Source organism: Notechis scutatus, chromosome 4 (assembly GCF_049901735.1).
Source record: "Notechis scutatus isolate UNSWTSFEM ecotype Mainland chromosome 4, rNotScu1.2, whole genome shotgun sequence".
NCBI classification, from domain to species: domain Eukaryota; kingdom Metazoa; phylum Chordata; class Lepidosauria; order Squamata; family Elapidae; genus Notechis; species Notechis scutatus.
The window spans coordinates 53,437,667-53,455,006 of NC_142012.1; the positions used below are offsets into that span (position 1 = coordinate 53,437,667).

At 43.7% G+C, this 17,340-nt stretch overlaps 1 protein-coding gene across 1 annotated transcript; it reads right to left on the reverse strand.

Moving 5' to 3' along the window:
* Positions 1 to 738: 738 nt before the first annotated feature.
* UCHL1 (ubiquitin C-terminal hydrolase L1) lies at positions 739 to 15,093 on the reverse strand. The gene is made up of 9 exons (XM_087965827.1): positions 14,993 to 15,093; positions 14,679 to 14,690; positions 12,560 to 12,688; positions 9,702 to 9,852; positions 7,996 to 8,081; positions 5,446 to 5,493; positions 4,509 to 4,578; positions 2,974 to 3,032; positions 739 to 1,188 (listed from the first exon to the last, which is right to left on the reverse strand). Exons 1-9 carry the CDS (start codon positions 15,023 to 15,025, stop codon positions 1,102 to 1,104), a joined length of 675 nt encoding a protein of 224 aa, XP_087821953.1. The 5' UTR covers positions 15,026 to 15,093; the 3' UTR covers positions 739 to 1,101.
* Positions 15,094 to 17,340: the final 2,247 nt, after the last annotated feature.

A 17,340-nucleotide genomic window follows, 5' to 3' on the forward strand; every position in this document is an offset into this window, starting at 1 on the left:
ACTCATGCACATGCCCACCGGCCCTCCACTCGTGTAAGTCAAACTGCACCCATGTGCGCTGGCTCGTGACTTACGTGGTTTAGTTCCCCGAGTTGGGCAATTGTTGGGTACCACTGCTCTACATGAATAGTATGTTGCATAACCACATCATACTAAGCAAGGAATCTTTTTGAGATTTGAGAGAACAGAATACTTCATGAAGCCAGGGAGATCTTTGGATTTTGATGTTTCCCCCCACCCGTACCTCCACCCCATGGACAATTCGGCATATCCACACAGACCACTGGTGCTCCATAAAATACAAACTGGGAAAAAGTTAGGCAAAGGTTCATACGTGCTAGTTGTTTCCGGCTCTAGAGGGCGGTCCTCATCTCCCTTACAAAGCCGAAAAGCCAGCGCTGTCCGAAGACGTCTCCGTGGTCATGTGGCCAGCATGACTCAACACCGAAGGCGCACGGAACACTGTTACCTTCTCACCAAAGGGGTCCCTATTTTTCTACTTGCATTTTTTTTTTACGTGCTTTCGAACTTCTAGGTTGGCAGAAGCTGGGGCAAGTAACGGGAGCTCACTCCGTTCCGTGGCACTAGGGATTCGAACCGCTGAACTGCTTGACTTTTCTGCTCGACAAGCTCAGCGTCTTAGTCACTGAGCCACCCGTGTCCCTTGGGGAAAAATTTGGTTTATAACAAACGCTGCTTTACACCACCGGAGCTTTAGTAGACAATTACCAAGAAGGGTTTTCTGGACTAGCAAGAAGCAATTTTATTCTTGTGACGGACAACAAAAGTCACAGCCGCTCGAAAGAAACTTGGGAATCACAAAAGCCTACAAAGCATTTACAAACACCGACGGTTTTGAACGTCTGACACTTTGCTGTGAATTTTGTCTCTAGGAGAGGCACCGAAGCTTGCAGTCAAGGGGGGGGGGAGGAAGAGGAAACAGGATCGCGTTACACCTTAAATTCAGAACAGCCGGCCTGGCTTTTGACTTTCTTTTTTCCCCCCTCTCTTTTTCAAAGTTTTAAACATAAGTGCTAAAGCCCTAAAGGCTGGGACTACATCCAGTGATAGGCTGAGGATGTTATTTCAGGTTGCCAAATTTCAAGCGGCCTTGCACAGCGCCACGGCGGAAAAACGCACCTCTCCTTGCTCACGGTTGGTGAATTGTCGGCAGATCTCGGCTGATGCCTGTGGAGAAAAAGGAGAAACTGTAGCTTGCACAATTGTTGTTGTTCGGTGCAGTCAAGGGCAATGAAACCTAGTCGGAAAGAGGCCTCTCTCTTCAACCCAATGTGCCGGCCGCTCGTGCGTGAAGTGTTTGTCCGCGGTTTGGGTGGAACTGAGCCCTCTTCCAGGTCCAAAAAGCTGGAAAGGGAATCACAGATGTAGTGTCCCAAAGGTGCTTTTTTCTGGAGGCAACTGGGTGATAATGATACTGAATATATAATAGCATAACAGAGTTGGAAGGGACTTTGGAGGTCTTCTAGTCCAACCCCCTACCTTGGCAAGAAACCCTACACCACTTCAGACAGAAGGTTGTCCAACATCCTTTTAAAAACTTCCAGGGTTGGAGCATTCACAATTTGAGGCAAGTTCTCCCACTGATTAATTGTTCTGTCAGGAAATATCTCCTTAGTTCTAAGTTGCTTCTCTCCCTGATGAGTTTCCACCTGTTGCTTCTTGTGCTGCCTTTCAGGTGCTTTGGAGAATAGCTCGACTCCCTCTTCTTTGGGGAAGCCCCTGAGATATTGGAAGATCACTATTATGTCTCCCTTACTCCTTTTCATTAGACTAGACCCGTGATGGCGAACCTATGGCATGCGTGCCACAAGCCATTTGTGCTGGCACGCGAGCCGCAGGCAAACTTACCTCACTGCGCCATGCACACGCCTCACAGCTGATTTTTTTTTTTTCCGGTTGGTTTGAGGCCTTTTTCGGCCTCCCAAAGGCTTGGAAAAAGCTTCTGCAAGGCTTTTCAGGACGAATTATAGGCCCATTTCTTCACTTCCTGTAATACCGGAAGTGGCGAAACAGGCCTATAATTCATCCTGAAAAGCCTTGCAGAAGCTTTTTCAGAGCCTTTGGGAGGCCGAAAAAGGCCTCAAACCAGCTGAAAATTCAGCTTGTGAGGCACAGTGCAGTTAAGGGTGTGGCGGCGGGGGGGAAGTGCACGTGCCTGAACAGGTGGCAGCGGGAGGGTACAAGCATTGCATTCTGGGTGCTGGCACGCAAGTGCGTGCACAATTTTTGACACAGGAGCCCAAAAAGGTTAGCCACCCCTGGACTAGACATACCCAGTTCCTGCAACTGGACTTTCTCGCTTTGTTCGTTTGTTTTGAAGACATTTCGCTTCTCCTCCAAGAAGCTTCTTCAGCTCTGACAGGATAGTGGGGAATGAAAGAGCTGAAGAAGCATTTTGGAAGAGAAGAGAAACGTCTTCAAAAGAAAAAACAAGGCAGCCCAGTTGCCTCCTGAAAAGAAAAAAAAAGCGTCTTTGGGATAATTGTGACCTGGATGACTGAGAATCTCTACAGACTTTTGAGCTATACAGTTTGGGATGAACGCCGTTGGAATGGTGTGGGGATAGGAATGGATTTCCAGAGGGGGGAAAAATTGCAGACTACAGGAACCAGGAGCACCACTCAGGTGACCATGAGGACACAGACAAACCTCCAAGTGGTCTCAATGACCCTCTAAAAGGATGCAAATGACCAGCTGTCTGCAAGCAGGAATATAAATCCTTCCATTCCCCACCATCCTGTCAGAGCTAAAGAAGCTTCTTGGATGAGAAGTCTTCAAAAGTTAAAAAAACAAGGAAGTCCAAGTTACCTCCTGAAAAAAACAAAAAACTTTTGGACCAACCCTGATCTGGAGGACTGAGAATCTCTACAGACTTGTGGATGTTGTATATGTTGTAGGAATTTTGTTAAGGGCGAGTGAAATGGTGACCACCAGAAACTGAAAGGCTCTTACCTTGAGCATGGTGGCATCTGAACTAGCTCCATGCTTTATGGGGAACGGCATTCTTCCATCTGCAAGTAAGGTTGGAGAACAAGCTCATCAGTAGCATGAAAATACTGGTGGTAAGAGGAATTTCGCTCGGTCCACTTTCTGGGAGGGTTTACTCTACAGCAGGGGTCGGCAACCTTGAAACACTCAAAAGTGCCATTTGGACCCATTTCCCACATAAAAGAAAACACCAGGAGTCACAAAACCCATTTGACATCTAAAATGAAGATAACACTGCATATATTGGGGTGGTTTTTTTTACATTTTTTATGCTACGTATAAAAAAAAACCTATAGTATTTATGAAATAAAAAGCCAAACTTAAAATTATCCACCTGCAGCAAACCAAAAACGCCATCTCCTTCTGTGTGCTGTCATCCTCAATAAATCGTGTGCTGGCAAGGTGTCACACATTGGCAGTTATGATCAGTGGTGGGTTTCAAACTTGTTTACCACCGGTTCCTATGGGCATGGCTTGGGGGGGGGCGTGCTTTGCCCGTGCACACGTGCTTTACGCACATGCGCGCACCAAACACATGCTTTTGAAGCCGACTCCTCGTCCCGATCAAACCCCTTTTATTTAGGTTAAAGCGAATTCCTCTCCAGCAAAGTCTCGGCCAACAGTCCTTCATGAGATTTCACAACTACAGGCCTTTATGAGGCTTGGAGAGTTGTCAGGCCATTATCTTCCAAATGCCACACTGTGGCAACAATTACTTGGCAAGAAGTCAGGAACAGTCTTCACACTAATTAAACAAACTAAGTGTCTCCTGCAAGCACCACTTGCCTTTTCCACCTCTTTATTCCCTCTGGGAGGGGCCATTCACCATCCACCTGAGCCTTTACTCCCGAGTCGACCCTTGTTCCTTAACTGTTCCCTTCCCTGGCACTCTGCACATGCACACACTGGGAACAGGCTCCAGCTGTTCTTCTGCCTCACTGATGTCCAACTCCAAAGGCAGCTGATAACTGTTGGACGGCCCTGGCCCCATCTCTGTCTCCCATGCAGAGCCCTCGTCGGAGCCTTCCCAAGACTCCAGGACTGGCCCATGTTCTTCCCCAACCTCCTCACTGTCCGAATCTGCTGCCAGCTCTACTCGCCGCTGGTGGGCCACAACACTGTTGTAAGTTGAGGGCTACCTGTGTGGACTGCATCTCTGGAGAAAAGTATCCTCCTTTATTTTGTAGCGTGTACAAGGACCTCTTTAGAAACATATGCTATAGGTCAGGGGTGTCCAACCTTGGCAACTTTAAGACTTGTGGACTTCAACTCCCAGAGAGCTTTGCTGGCTGAGGAATTCTGGGAGTTGAAGTCCACAAGTCTTAAAGTTGCCAAGGTTGGACACCCCTGCTATAGATCCTTAAGTCAAATGCATTTATTGGTGCCTAAAAGTTGTGCTTGCCTCAGATGCTACTGGAGAACTGCTCTGCAATGAGTGTTAGAATTGGAGATAGAAAATTGGCCTTTTTAAAGCCAACACACACAGACACAAAACTCACCCAGTTCATAGAGGTGTCCGCCCACGCTGGCAAATAGAATGAAATGGAAGTTCACCTTATCGTCTTCAGCCTAAGAAAAGATAGAATCAAGAACCTAGGAATCTAGTAAGAATAGGGAAGGGATGTATATAATAGTGGCACCCAAAGGTGCTTTTTCTAGAGGCACCTGGACTTTCTGGTATTACTTTGAGGATGTTTCGCTTCTCATCCAAGAAGCTTCTTCAGCTTGGACTGGATGGTGTGGAAGGGAAAGATTTATACTCCTTGCAGACAGCTGGTCATTTGCATCCTTTTAGAGTGTTTTTGAGGTCACTTGGAGGTTTACCCAGGCTTCCTTGATTCTCTAAAAAGGATGCAAATGACCAAGCTGTCTGCAAGGAGTATAATTCCTTCCATTCCCCACCATTGTCAGAGCTGAAGAAGTTTCTTGGATGAGAAGCAAAACGTCTTTAAAGAAAAACCACAGAAAGTCCAGTTGCCACTTGAAAAAAAAAAAAGCACATTTGGGACAACTATGGATGACTTGAGGATCTCCATAGACATAATGGTGGCACATTTATTTCCTTTTATTTTTATTTTTATTTTGTAATATTTTTGAAACAAGCTTCCCTGGCATTTTCACATCCCTGCTGGAAGGAATAACCTTGAGGAACACACAAGAAAGAGCTGCTGTTACAACGCTGGCCAGATAAAGGAAACCAAGTTAAATAAAATAAATAAAATTGAATAAAGTTAGATACAGATCCACGATCAGAATAAGCGTCTCAGACACAATCCTCCCCCCCCCCCCATTCTCACCCCCCCCAAAAAGGAAGAAAGTGGGGAAACATGTTGAGATTTGCAAAATTCTGTTATTATAACCCTCTCAGGGTTGAAACACCATTTCTTGGCCCATCCTATTGTTGAAAAACCTATAAATTAATGCAGTATTATTTACCCGACACTGGCCCTCTTGTGCTACCGCATTATGGACTTCTTGAATGGCCTGGGAAGAGATTAAAAAAAAAATCAGAAATGATGTGGGTTTTGTTTTGTAACCTCCAGTGCTGAACAGCATTTTAATGATTCTATCTAAATCCACTATTCCCATTCCTACTAATCTGTACCATCTGCGCTAGGGGTGTCCAACGTTGGCCATTTTGAGACCGCTGAACTTCAACTCCCAGAATTCATGTTTGGCTGGAAAATTCTGGGAGTTGGAAGTCCACAAGTTTTTTTTTAAAGAACTTTTTATTTTGACAACAACATAGAGAAACACAAACACAAAACATCAAATAAAATCATTTTCCATTGTACAATGTGTCGGTTGGTACGTATCTCTTGTGCACAATATTAAGTGTCTTTCCCTCCTAAATTTAAATTTAAATTCATATTATGTCAATCAGCTATCCATATCATATTGCTATCAAACCATTAGACTTTGATTGTAAGTTCATATCATCCTTTTCGAGCAAGTCTCAACTTTTACAATGTCTAATTGATAATCATTCATTTCACAATAACCAAATATAACATTACAATATATCATCTTTACTATTATTTTATATCTATATTATAGTATATTTTATTTCTCTATTTTCTTATCTACAAAGGAACCTCTGTGGCACAGTAGTTAAGAGTGCAGTACTACAAGCTACTTCTGCAGCCAGCTGCCTACAATTTGGCAGTTCAAATCCCACCACGGCTCAAGGTTGACTCAGCCTTCTATCCTTCCGAGGTGGGTAAAATGAGGACCCCAATTGTTGGGGGCAAGAGGCTGACTCTGTAAAAACTGCTTAGAGAGGGCTGTAAAGCACTATAAAGCAGTATATAAGTCTAAGGGCTATTGCTATCTAGCCATTGATAAAATAAATCCCATATTTTATAATAATCTTTTTCTTCTTGCTCTCTAATTGCCAATGTCAATTGACTCATTTCTGTACATTCCATTATTTTATTTTTATCACCTCTTCTATTGGGGTTTTTTCACTTTTCCTAAAGTCCACTAGTCTTAAAGGAGGCCGAGATTTGACACTCCTAATCTACTACCTGTTCAACAAGCACGAATGGCAGAGCGTGAATTCCTTGAAGGGGGAAAAAATCATTAACATATAGATAAGTCTTCAGATTATGTCTGTTTGTTTAGTAACCATTAAAAGTTAGCGTGGCACTGAGCAAATGGTTATGACCGGTTCTTGCTGTTCTGGGCTGTAGCCATGTCCACTCAGTCGCATGATCGTGAACTAAACAACTGCAACCTGGCTTGCGAATTATGAGGCCATAATTCAGGTACAGGTAAAGGTTCCTCTCGCACATCTGTGCTAGTCGTTTCCAGCTCTAGGGGGCGGTGCTCACCTCCATTACAAAGCCAGAGAGCCAGCACTGTCCGAAGATGTCTCCGTGGTCATGTGGCCGGCAGGACTAAACGCCTTCGCAGGTGCATGGAACGCTGTGACCTTCCCACCAAAGTGATTCCTATTTTTGTACTTGCATTTTTTAAATGTGCTTTTGAACTGCTAGGATGGCAGAAGCTGGGACAAGGAACGGGAGCTCACTCTGTTACTAGGGATTCGAACCGCCGAACTGCCGACCTTTCTGATCGACAAGCTCAACGTCTTAGTCACTGAGCCAACCTTATGAGGCCATCCTAAGCAGCAAATTCTGGCATCCCGTGAGCAAAGTCATTGGGAAAGCCAGTGGGAAGTGGGAAATCATGACCACATGAAGTCCTTGCTTAAAAACAGCCACCAGGGCTGCCAGAATTGTCATCCCCAAGTGATGTGGTCACCTGACTTTAGGGCTACATGGCTTAATGATGGGGAATTCTGACCCCAACTGTTGATTTAACACAAGGACAACCTACATTCAAGATGATACATTTCAAATATCAACCAATTGTAATTTATCACAAACACTGAACGGAAAACATATAAAAATCATACCATTATCTAAATCGGGGGTGGCAGGGAAAGAATACTGCAAATTCCCCATTCCCTCCCCACCCCACGAACCTGCTTTTCAGCTCCGTTCTCCTGTTCAGGGTAACACAAGACGATCCAGCTGATTAGCTGGGACTCAATGGGAGGCAGAGAATAGATGGGGGGCGGGACCAGTCAGAGGTGGTATTTGCTGGTTCTCCAAACTACTCCAAATTTCCACTACTGGTTCTCCAGAACTGGTCAGAACTGGCTGAATACCCACCTCTGATTCCCTCCCCACCCCACTAACCTGCTTTGCAGCTCCGTTCTCCTGTGCAGGGAAACCAAAGATGACCCAGCCGATCAGCTGGGACTCGGGAGGCAGAGAATAGATGAGGTTGGTGGAGCCAGTCAGAGGTGGGATTTGCCGGTTCTCCGAACTACTCAAAATTTCCTGCTACCGGTTCTCCAGAACTGGTCAGAACCGGCTGAATACCACCTCTGGAACACACCCTTAAGCCTCTACGAGCACCTCAAACCACCTTGGAGAAAATAAAATGAAAATTTATCCAAGCCACCCATCCTTTTACCTTGTTGTTCTCAAGACGTTTTGCCCTCTCATCTGGGGAGAGTCCAGCTGTTGCAGTCAGGAATTCTTTTAAGGCAGATCCTTCATCTGGAAAAGACGGAATCGCAAAGGGATAGTGTTATATAGGGAAAGAAAGCAGCAGAGAATAGAGTACGGAACAAGAGTTGGAAGAGGTCTTCTAGTCCAACCCCCTGCTCAGGTCCTAGCGGCCCAGTCCTCAACTCTATAGCATTTCAGACCAAAGGTTGTCCAATCTCTTCTTGAAACCCTCCAGTGATCGAGCACCCACAACTTCTGGAGGAAAATCCACTAATTGTTCTAAGTGTCAGGAAATTCCTCCTTAGCTTTAGGCTGATTCTCTCCTGGATGAGTTTCCATCTTCTTGTCCTGCCTTCAGGTGCTTTGGAGAATAGCTTGACTCCCTCTTCTTTGGGGCAACCCCTTAGATATTGGAACACCTCACTACTACAGTACTACTACTACTACTTACTACTACTACCCGTGTTTCCCCGAAAATAAGACCCTGCCTTGTATTTTTTTTGCCACAAAAAAAGGCACCAGGTCTTATTTTCGGGGTATGTCTTCCACTAACCTCACTTGCGCCTGTCACCCCTGGCTCCTTTTCACCATCAGAGACCTTCAGGAACTTCTTCTGTGGCCAGCAAGGCTTTCCCGAAGGCCTCTACAGCTGATGACAACGCTCTGGATCAATCCGGAGCTTCATTACCGGCTACAGAGGCCTTCAGAAAAGCCTTGCCAGCCTTGCCGGCTGCAGAAGAACTGGGGCAGCAAGGCAGGTGTCGGGGTGTGCGAGGCCTGGCTACACCTGTCCGAAGATAAGAAGTAGGGCAGCTCCAACCCCCCCATCCTCACCCTAGCTTAAATTGTACCCGTCTACTCAGGAGTGGGTGGGATCGTAATTAGGGCTTATTTTGGGGGTAGGGCTTATATTGGGCACATGTAAAAAAATAAAGCTAGGGCTTACTTTCAGGACATATTTTCAGGGAAACTATAGTAGCAGCTGATTCCACCAACTACATCTGCAAGGTTTTGAGGCACATTTATTTCTACAGGGTTAACCCCCACATGTATTTTAAACTCCAAATCATCATCCAGAATTTCAGGCAGACCCAAGAAAGGAAACTTACATCATCTCCTCTGTAGGTTGTCAGGAGTAAGGCAGTGACTCCCATTTAAATCATGAGTCTCAAGCCAAACTTCCAAAACTTAAAAAGGATTTATTGGGAGTTAACATGCCGGCACTGCCTGGGTGTAGCTGACTCAGACACATAATTCATTGTCACCCTTGACCCTGGTTTTCCCCCACCCCGTGTGCATCGTAATTCAAATTCTGCAATGGGACACATCCATAGCCAAGAGCCATCAATCATGCTCTCCAGCTAGAATTCTGCGTGGCAGAAACTTCGGTCTCCTAGAAACTGTCTTTGAAAACATTTATGGAATGTACTTTTGGTTTTGCAAGCTGCTGCACTGCTCCTCCCTCCCTTTCTGTTGGCAACTCTAAAAAGACCAGAGAAATATTTTGAGTTGACAAAGGTTTTGAATACTCCTTGAATTCTTAGGGGCTCAAAAAATAAAATTTTATGTTCCCCAAAGCTAAGTCCACGTCAACTGAGAATTCAGAGTTCCAGTAAAGCTTGCAAGGTTTATATAGCCATTGGAAAATTCTCTCCCCTGGTTACTTACCGAATCGAATCTTATCTTGATTATTAGCTACTGCATGGATGAGGCCAATGGTTCCACAGGAGTTACTCGCCGTCTGTTTCACAAAGTACACATCTGGGCTAATTTCTTGGCCCTTCAGTTCGCCAATTTGCTTTTTCCGGAAGTTTTCATGCTACAATTGAAGCGTAATCATCTTTTTTGGTAAAAAGATTTTTATTTTTATCTTTTAGTGAACAGCGTGGTTTTGGGTTTTTATATTTCCGTACAAACATGACCTTAGTTATATATTCATCTTTCACATTCAATTCCATATCATATCATTAAATTTATAATTTCTATAAATTTTCTCAAACATTCTTATATTCTTCATACTTATTGTATATATTTTCTATTCATCTCTCCTTTCATTTTTCTTTGAATATTCTTGTGTCTTCTTTATATAATATTTTAAAATCTTATTTTTTGTTCTATACTCATTGTACTTATACTTTTACCTGTCACATTTACAAATTCATCACCTACTCTCAATTCATTATTCAAAACATTCATCATAGTTCTAATAATTCAAAAATCTCCCCCTTCAACTACTAATTTGAGTGTACCACCCCTTTGTCTTATACATCAATTAACTCCCCTTTAATTCATAGTTATCATCGTATAATCGTATTTTAGTTATCACTTTTTGAGTTAGTACCAATAATCTCCTTGAGTGATTACCCAGGGTGGGATACAAAATAAACACAGGCACAAAAACAGGTGAAGTCCCTTTAATTCCTTCAACTTGGCTTCAAAGCTCCAAATATCCTTGACTGGAGACAAAAAAAACTCCCCCACAGTTGCAAAAAGGAGGAAATGCAGTTATAAACTAAAAATACCTATAAATTATAAATAGAAAAAACAACACAAACCACACTGAAGCAATTAAGGGAACCAGGCAAGATAAGGGCTTGAAGACATTCAGAGATATCGGAGTACACACTGGGAAGGGCGCCAAACTCAGGTAAGAACAGAGAGACTAGAAATATTTTCATCCTTTGTTTCCAGCACTGGCTCATGCGCAGTCCTTCCTTTTAACCAGTTCTCACAGCTGCAGCCCATGAAGGGGATCAGGGCCCTTTCGTCCCCTGTACACCACGTCATTCACATTTCTCCCTTATCCTCTCCTCGCTGCGTGCCCTAGGATGGAGAGGGGATGGGCCTGGGTCTTCCTCTGACTGCCCAGCCGCCCTGTGCCCTTCCCCAGCTTCCTTCACAACCTCCCGAGCCACACCTCCACTCTCTGTCGGCTGTTCCTCCTCTCTCTTGGAGTCAGTCTCCAACAGGGGCATGACACCTTGCTACCGCATAACACTTATATATTTTAAGGCAGATTCTGCATGGTATATTCCCCTTGGTTACATTCAAATTTATTATTTCAGGTATATTAATCTATTCAATATACAGTGAAAACTGACAGTTACATTTTAGCTATATTCTTAATTTTATTAACCATATTTAACATACTTCTATAACTTCCCATTTTCACATTTATTCCAAATATGTCTATGTGTAATAACAACTAGTCCAACAGCAAAAAAAAAAGCCCATCAGTTTAGCAACTTTCTAAGTTATTTATCACTAATTGAAGCATTTTCATGACCATGTCACGTAACAACCAGGTTACCAGTCGTCCAACTGCAGTGATTCACTTAACCAGAGGCAAGAAAAGTCGTAATGTGGGGCCAAATTCATTTAACAAGCTTTCACAACAGAAACGTTGGGCTGCATGGTGGTTGTTAAGTCAAGTAACACCGTTATTCAGCAAATCTGGCTTTGTTGACTTTGGCCGTCAGTCGCAAAAGGGGATCATGCGACCTCAGGACTTACACCCACTTGTTTAGCGACTGTTCGGAGTTACAAAGAGCACTGAAAAAAAATGACTCGAGACCATTTTTCACACTTATGACCATTGCACCATCCCTCTGGTCTCATGGTCAAAGTTCACAGGCTCGGCCACCCACTCATATTTATGACTGTTGCAGTGTCCTCGGGGGTCATGTCATCCCCTTTTGCGACCTTCTGATAAGGAAAGTCAACTGGTGAGAAAGCCAGATTCACTTAACAACGGTGTTACTCATTTAACAACTGCTGGGATTCACATAAGAGCTGTGGCAGGTCGTAAAATGGGGTGCAACTCACTTAACTATCTTGCTAAACCATGGAAATTTGGGGCTGAATTCTGGTTAAGTCAAGGACTGTCTGTATACAAATACAAATGGGTGATGCACACAAGTGAGGTTAGTCAGTGGGTGACATCTCCCCAAAATAAGACCTGGTACCTTTTTTGGTGGCAAAAAAACAATATATAAGTCAGGGTCTTATTTTTTGGGAAACATGGTCTAGGGCCTTTTCTTTCTTTTTGAAATACATTCCAGGGTGCCCAATAGTTGTCAATTCTGGCTTCTAAGCAAATTTCCATGGGTATTATAAGCAAGCAGCAGCCATTCTCCCGAGTATTTACTGTAAATTTGCTATCCGGGTTCAAAACCCAGTGAATTGTTTTGTTCAAGATTCCCCCCAAGGCAGTTTTGCAAATTCCTTTGCAGGACATTCAAAGGACAAATCCACTTCAGGGGGAGATCTGTACTTTGGATTCGTGAATGACATCCAACAGTATTGCAAAGGACTATAAAATAAGTCCAGGCTCTGCACCCTTGGCAACTTTACGACTTGGGGACTTCCAACTCCCAGAATTCCTCTGCATAACATGCCTGGCTGAGGAATTCTGGGAATTGAAATCCCCAAGTCATAAAGTTGCTCGATGGTTGGAGATCTCTGCATTAAGAGAGGTGCAAGGTTTTCATTTTTGTTATTAATTTTTATTTGGCTTTAATACTTACCTGAGCAGTAAGGGGAAACAGCAGAAGCAGCGCACAAGCTGGGCTTGGCACGGTGCTCAAAATGTCTTCATCCAATCCCAGCACATCCACGAATTGCCAACCAGGGGCAACTCCTAGGCGGCAGAGTATCTACACAATCAAGGGAAGGACACACAATACTGGGTATCTCACCACACCTGCAGGCAAATCATGGTCACTTCTGAACGTGACACCAACCAGCAAGTGTTATTTTGGTTAGCTGAGCCACCAGCGCTTCTATGGTCTGGGTTCAAAACTGGGATTTTTAATTATTCATTTTCTGGTTTACTTTGGGAATGAGGAGGAGGTAAACCCCCGAATCCAGTGACGGTTCAGCAAATATTTCCAATTACGTAAAACTAAAAAATGAGAACATTCCCGTTTTATTCCCATATAATAGGTAATCAAAAGTAAATAGGCAAAAGCTTCACAGGTTGGAAACCTGCAGAAGAGGCCTTCATTCTACAGTTGGGTAGACAATGGCTAAAATGGTAAATAATGCCATGGGGGGGCGGGGTTTGGAGCAAAAAATTGCACCTTGTTCTGGGGAACAAAAAAAATTGCAGCTTGTTCTGCATTCCAATTCTCAAGCAGGCAGCATCTTCATAGTCTGCTTTGGGTTTACCAGATTCTAGCAAAATGAAATCCATTATTAGATTTAATACAGCCATCCCATTCTGCACATATGAAGCCTGCTTATTCTGGCAAATAAATGAAAAATAAACTAAATTTCTCATTCAACCACACGGTAGGTAGAAAGCTTGATTGGTCTTACCATTGTATCAATTAAAATAAAATACAGGATCTAATTTGAGGGAAAATAGATAAAAAGAAAATGTAGTAATGAAACTTATGTTCTCTTTGTGATCCTGTTGTCTCAATTTCCACGTTGTGCAGCTGGTCATTAACTAAATTTAAAAAATCCAGATGTGGGAATTACAAAGAATCAGGTAAATGACTCACCTTTATAGGATGCACTACTTTGTTCAAGCTATTGGGCTTTTTAGCTCACCTGCCTTAACCAGGTGTGGGCAGTCATGACAACCAGACTGTAGACTTCAACTCCCAGATTTCCTGAGTCAGCATGGCTGGCTCAGGAATTCTGGGAGTTGCAGTCCACAAGTCTTAAACGGTCAGAGTTTGAAGACTCTTGATCTATTCTATCTATTCTCTCTCTCTATTCTACCACTCTATCTATTCCAGGGGTCTTCAGACTTGGCCAGTGTAAGACTTGTGGACTTCAATTCCCAGAATTCCTGAGCTAACCTGACCAGAAGAATAATTCTGGGAGTTGAAGCCCACAAGTCTTAAAAGCTGTCAAGTTTAAAGACACCCCCCCCCCAATTAGAGCCAAAGGAAACAGGATAATCTGGAATTCAGATCCAAAATGGGCTTTCTGTCAAAGTAGGGATGTGAAAAAGAGCCAAGGTGAAGAAGGGAAGGTAGAAGGTTAAAAAGAGAAGCCAAAACAAAAACCAGGTCGTCCTTTTCCAGGAGCAAATAGGTTATATCGTGTTTGCATCTGCAACACCCAGGAGAGAAAAGGGTCTGTGTTGCTTGTGGCCACGGTTGCAGTGCGGCTTCCAAGAACATGGGAGTTGTACCCAAGGCAGAGAAAGGATGCTCACACTTCCAGAGGTTGATGGAAGATGCTGGGAAAGGCTGGTGGCTTGCCCAAGAGCAAGCAGGACCACTACCACCGTTAAGGAGAGAATATCCTGGTCTGGCAATTTTTCCTCCCCCTCCCCCTCCAAGGAACCCCTCCCCACCCCGCCCTTCCCTTTGGCGTGACACAGCACAAACCGCGGTCTGCAGCACCCCCTGCCGCCCAGCCCTGGAGGAGCAGCCTCTGAAGGCGAGACCACCGCCTCTTCCCCCCCCCCCCCCACTCTGGTGTCTGGTCCCTGCGGCCCCTCCACACACAACCCCTTCCCCACCCGCTTCCAACAGGTCAAGGGAGGGGAGGGGGCGAGCCACCCTGTCGACGCCTCCTCCTTCCACCGTTTGCAAGAGGAGGAGAAGGGGAGGATTTAAAGCAGGTGCAATGCGAGCGTGGAAACGCCCAGCCCGGCGAAAGAGGCGTCTGCCCCCCTTTACTCACTTTGTTCAGCATCTGAAAGACAAGAAAGAAGAGGCGAGGGTTAGACAGTCAGCCTGCCTTAAGGGAAACCCCCTCCCTCCTGTTTTCTCCCCCCAGCCCACCTTTCCATGGCTTGCAAAGGCAGCTGAGACCCGACCCACCAGGCAGCCTCTTTGCAGAGATTGCAAACAGCACCCACGCCTACCTCCGCAGGAGAAGCCTTTGCTCCACCCACCCACCCAGGACCACCAATGCACCAAACCAGCGAGATACCCCCCGCTCTTCCAGCCCCTTCCCCCAACCATTCAAGCGCCCAGCCCGGGCCGTCGCCTCACCTCCGGGTTGATCTCCATGGGCTGCCACGCCATCCTGCCGCTTGCAATGCCGCCGCTGCTGCTTCCCGGAGCCGTTCTAGACCAGAACAACCGCCCGCCCACTCCTATATATAGTGCCACTGGCCCGGCCCACTGCCGAGGAGGAGGGGTGTCTATGTGCTGCTGGGGAAAGAGAAGCCCACACCCCCTGGTTTGGAGATGGTTCCGTCCTCCACTTTCTTTCCCCCCCTCACCCCCCAGGCCCTTTAGTCTCGTCTAGGTCTCCAATTCTTCCCTCCTGCGCGGACTGACAGCCACTTCGAGGGGGAGACAGGCAGGCTGGGAGCCCAGCTCGTTTTCCTCCCCCGCCAAGGGGGATTGTAGTACAGCCCTCCGGTCGGCTGATCCAGAAGGGAGAGGGTGCCTATATATATCATATCATATCATATCATATCATATCATATCATATCATATCATATCATATCATATTATATCATATCAATTATATATTATATTTATTATATTATATTATATTATATTATATTATATTATATTATATTATATTATTATATTATATTATATTATATTATATTATATTATATTATATTATAATTATTATTATATTATATTATATTATTATTATATTATATTATATTATATTATATAAATGTTATATATACAATATTATATATATAATTATTATATATATTATATTTTTTATATATATATATATTATACTAATATATATTATATTATATATATATTATATAAACGTTGCTACAACTTTAAATGCACATTATATAATGACATGGGAAAATATTAACAAAGCTGAATACTATATATTATATTATTATTAAAACTTAGAAAACAAATATATGCAATATATATGTGTGTGTGTGTGTGTTGTATTATATTATTATATTTATATTATATTATATTATTTATATTATATTATATTATATATATTTATTTTTCTGACAAATATAAATATATATATATTTTCTAACCTTGCCTATATAAGATATATATATATATATATATATATACACATATATATTATATATATATTATATAAACATTTACAATATATATATATATACCAACAAAGCTATATATATATTATATATATATATATATATATATATATATATATAAAAGCCAAGCTTGTTCAGGAAGGAAAAGGTGAGAAAGCCAAACTTGTGGGGCCATCTAGATGCCCTTAAGGCAGCCCTCCAGTCGGCTGATCCAGAAGGGAGAGGGTGCCTATATATATAATTATTATATATAATTATATATATAGGCAATATATGTATAGATATTAAAGCCCAGCTTGGTCAGGAAGGAAGAGGCGAGGAGCCAAACTTGCAGGGCCACCTAGATGCCCTCGAGGGTGCCCCCCTCCGGACCCTGGAGAAGCATGGAGAGAGGCCTCTTTTTGAGGGTGCACTGGGCTTTTTAGGAGGTGCTGGATGAGCCACAGGGAGATGCTCTTGTTTGTTTGTTTCTGTTTGCATCTTATATTTTTTTTAATAAATAACTCATGGTGGCTAACATATCCAACACACCTTCCCTCTCCTATTTTCCCCCACAACAACGACAACCCTGTGAGGTAGGCTGGGAGAGAGAGGGAGAGAGAAGAGAGAAAAAGAAAGAAGAGAGGGAGAGAGAGAAAGAGAAGAAAGAAGAGAGGGAGAGAAGAAAAAGAGGGAGGGAGAAAGAGGGAGAGAAGAAAGGAGAGAGAAAAGAGAGAGAGAGAATATAACACTAGTCAAAAGAGATTATACTGTATGATAGTTTCAATCAGGATGTATGCTATGATGTTTAGAAAAAAAGGAAGGACTTGACATAACCAATACATACTGATAATGTAAAATTGGAACTGTGATGCATATCAATGAAAAATGTACAATAAAAATATTTTAAAAAGAGAGAGAGAGAGAAAAGAGAAGAAAAGAGAAAGAGTCAGCCAGCTGGTTTTCATGACTAAGCTGGGACTAGAACTCACCGGCTCCTAATTTCTGACCCTAGTACAGAGGTGGTATTCAGCCGGTTCGGACCAGTTCTGGAGTAGCGGAAATTTTGAGTAGTTCGGAGAACCAGCAAATCCCACCTCTGACTGGCCACGCCCCCATCTATCCTCTGCCTCCTGAGTCCCAGCTGATTGGCTGGGTCTTCTTTGGTTGCCTTGCACAGGAGAATGGAGCTGGAAAGCAGGTTAGTGGGCTGGGGAGGGAATGGAGATTTTACGGTATCCTTCCCCTGCCATGCCCACCAAGCCACACCCACCAAGCCACGGCACACCCAAGCCACGCCCATGGAACCGGTAGTAAAAAAAAAATTGAACCCCACCATGGCCCTAATAGTTTAAC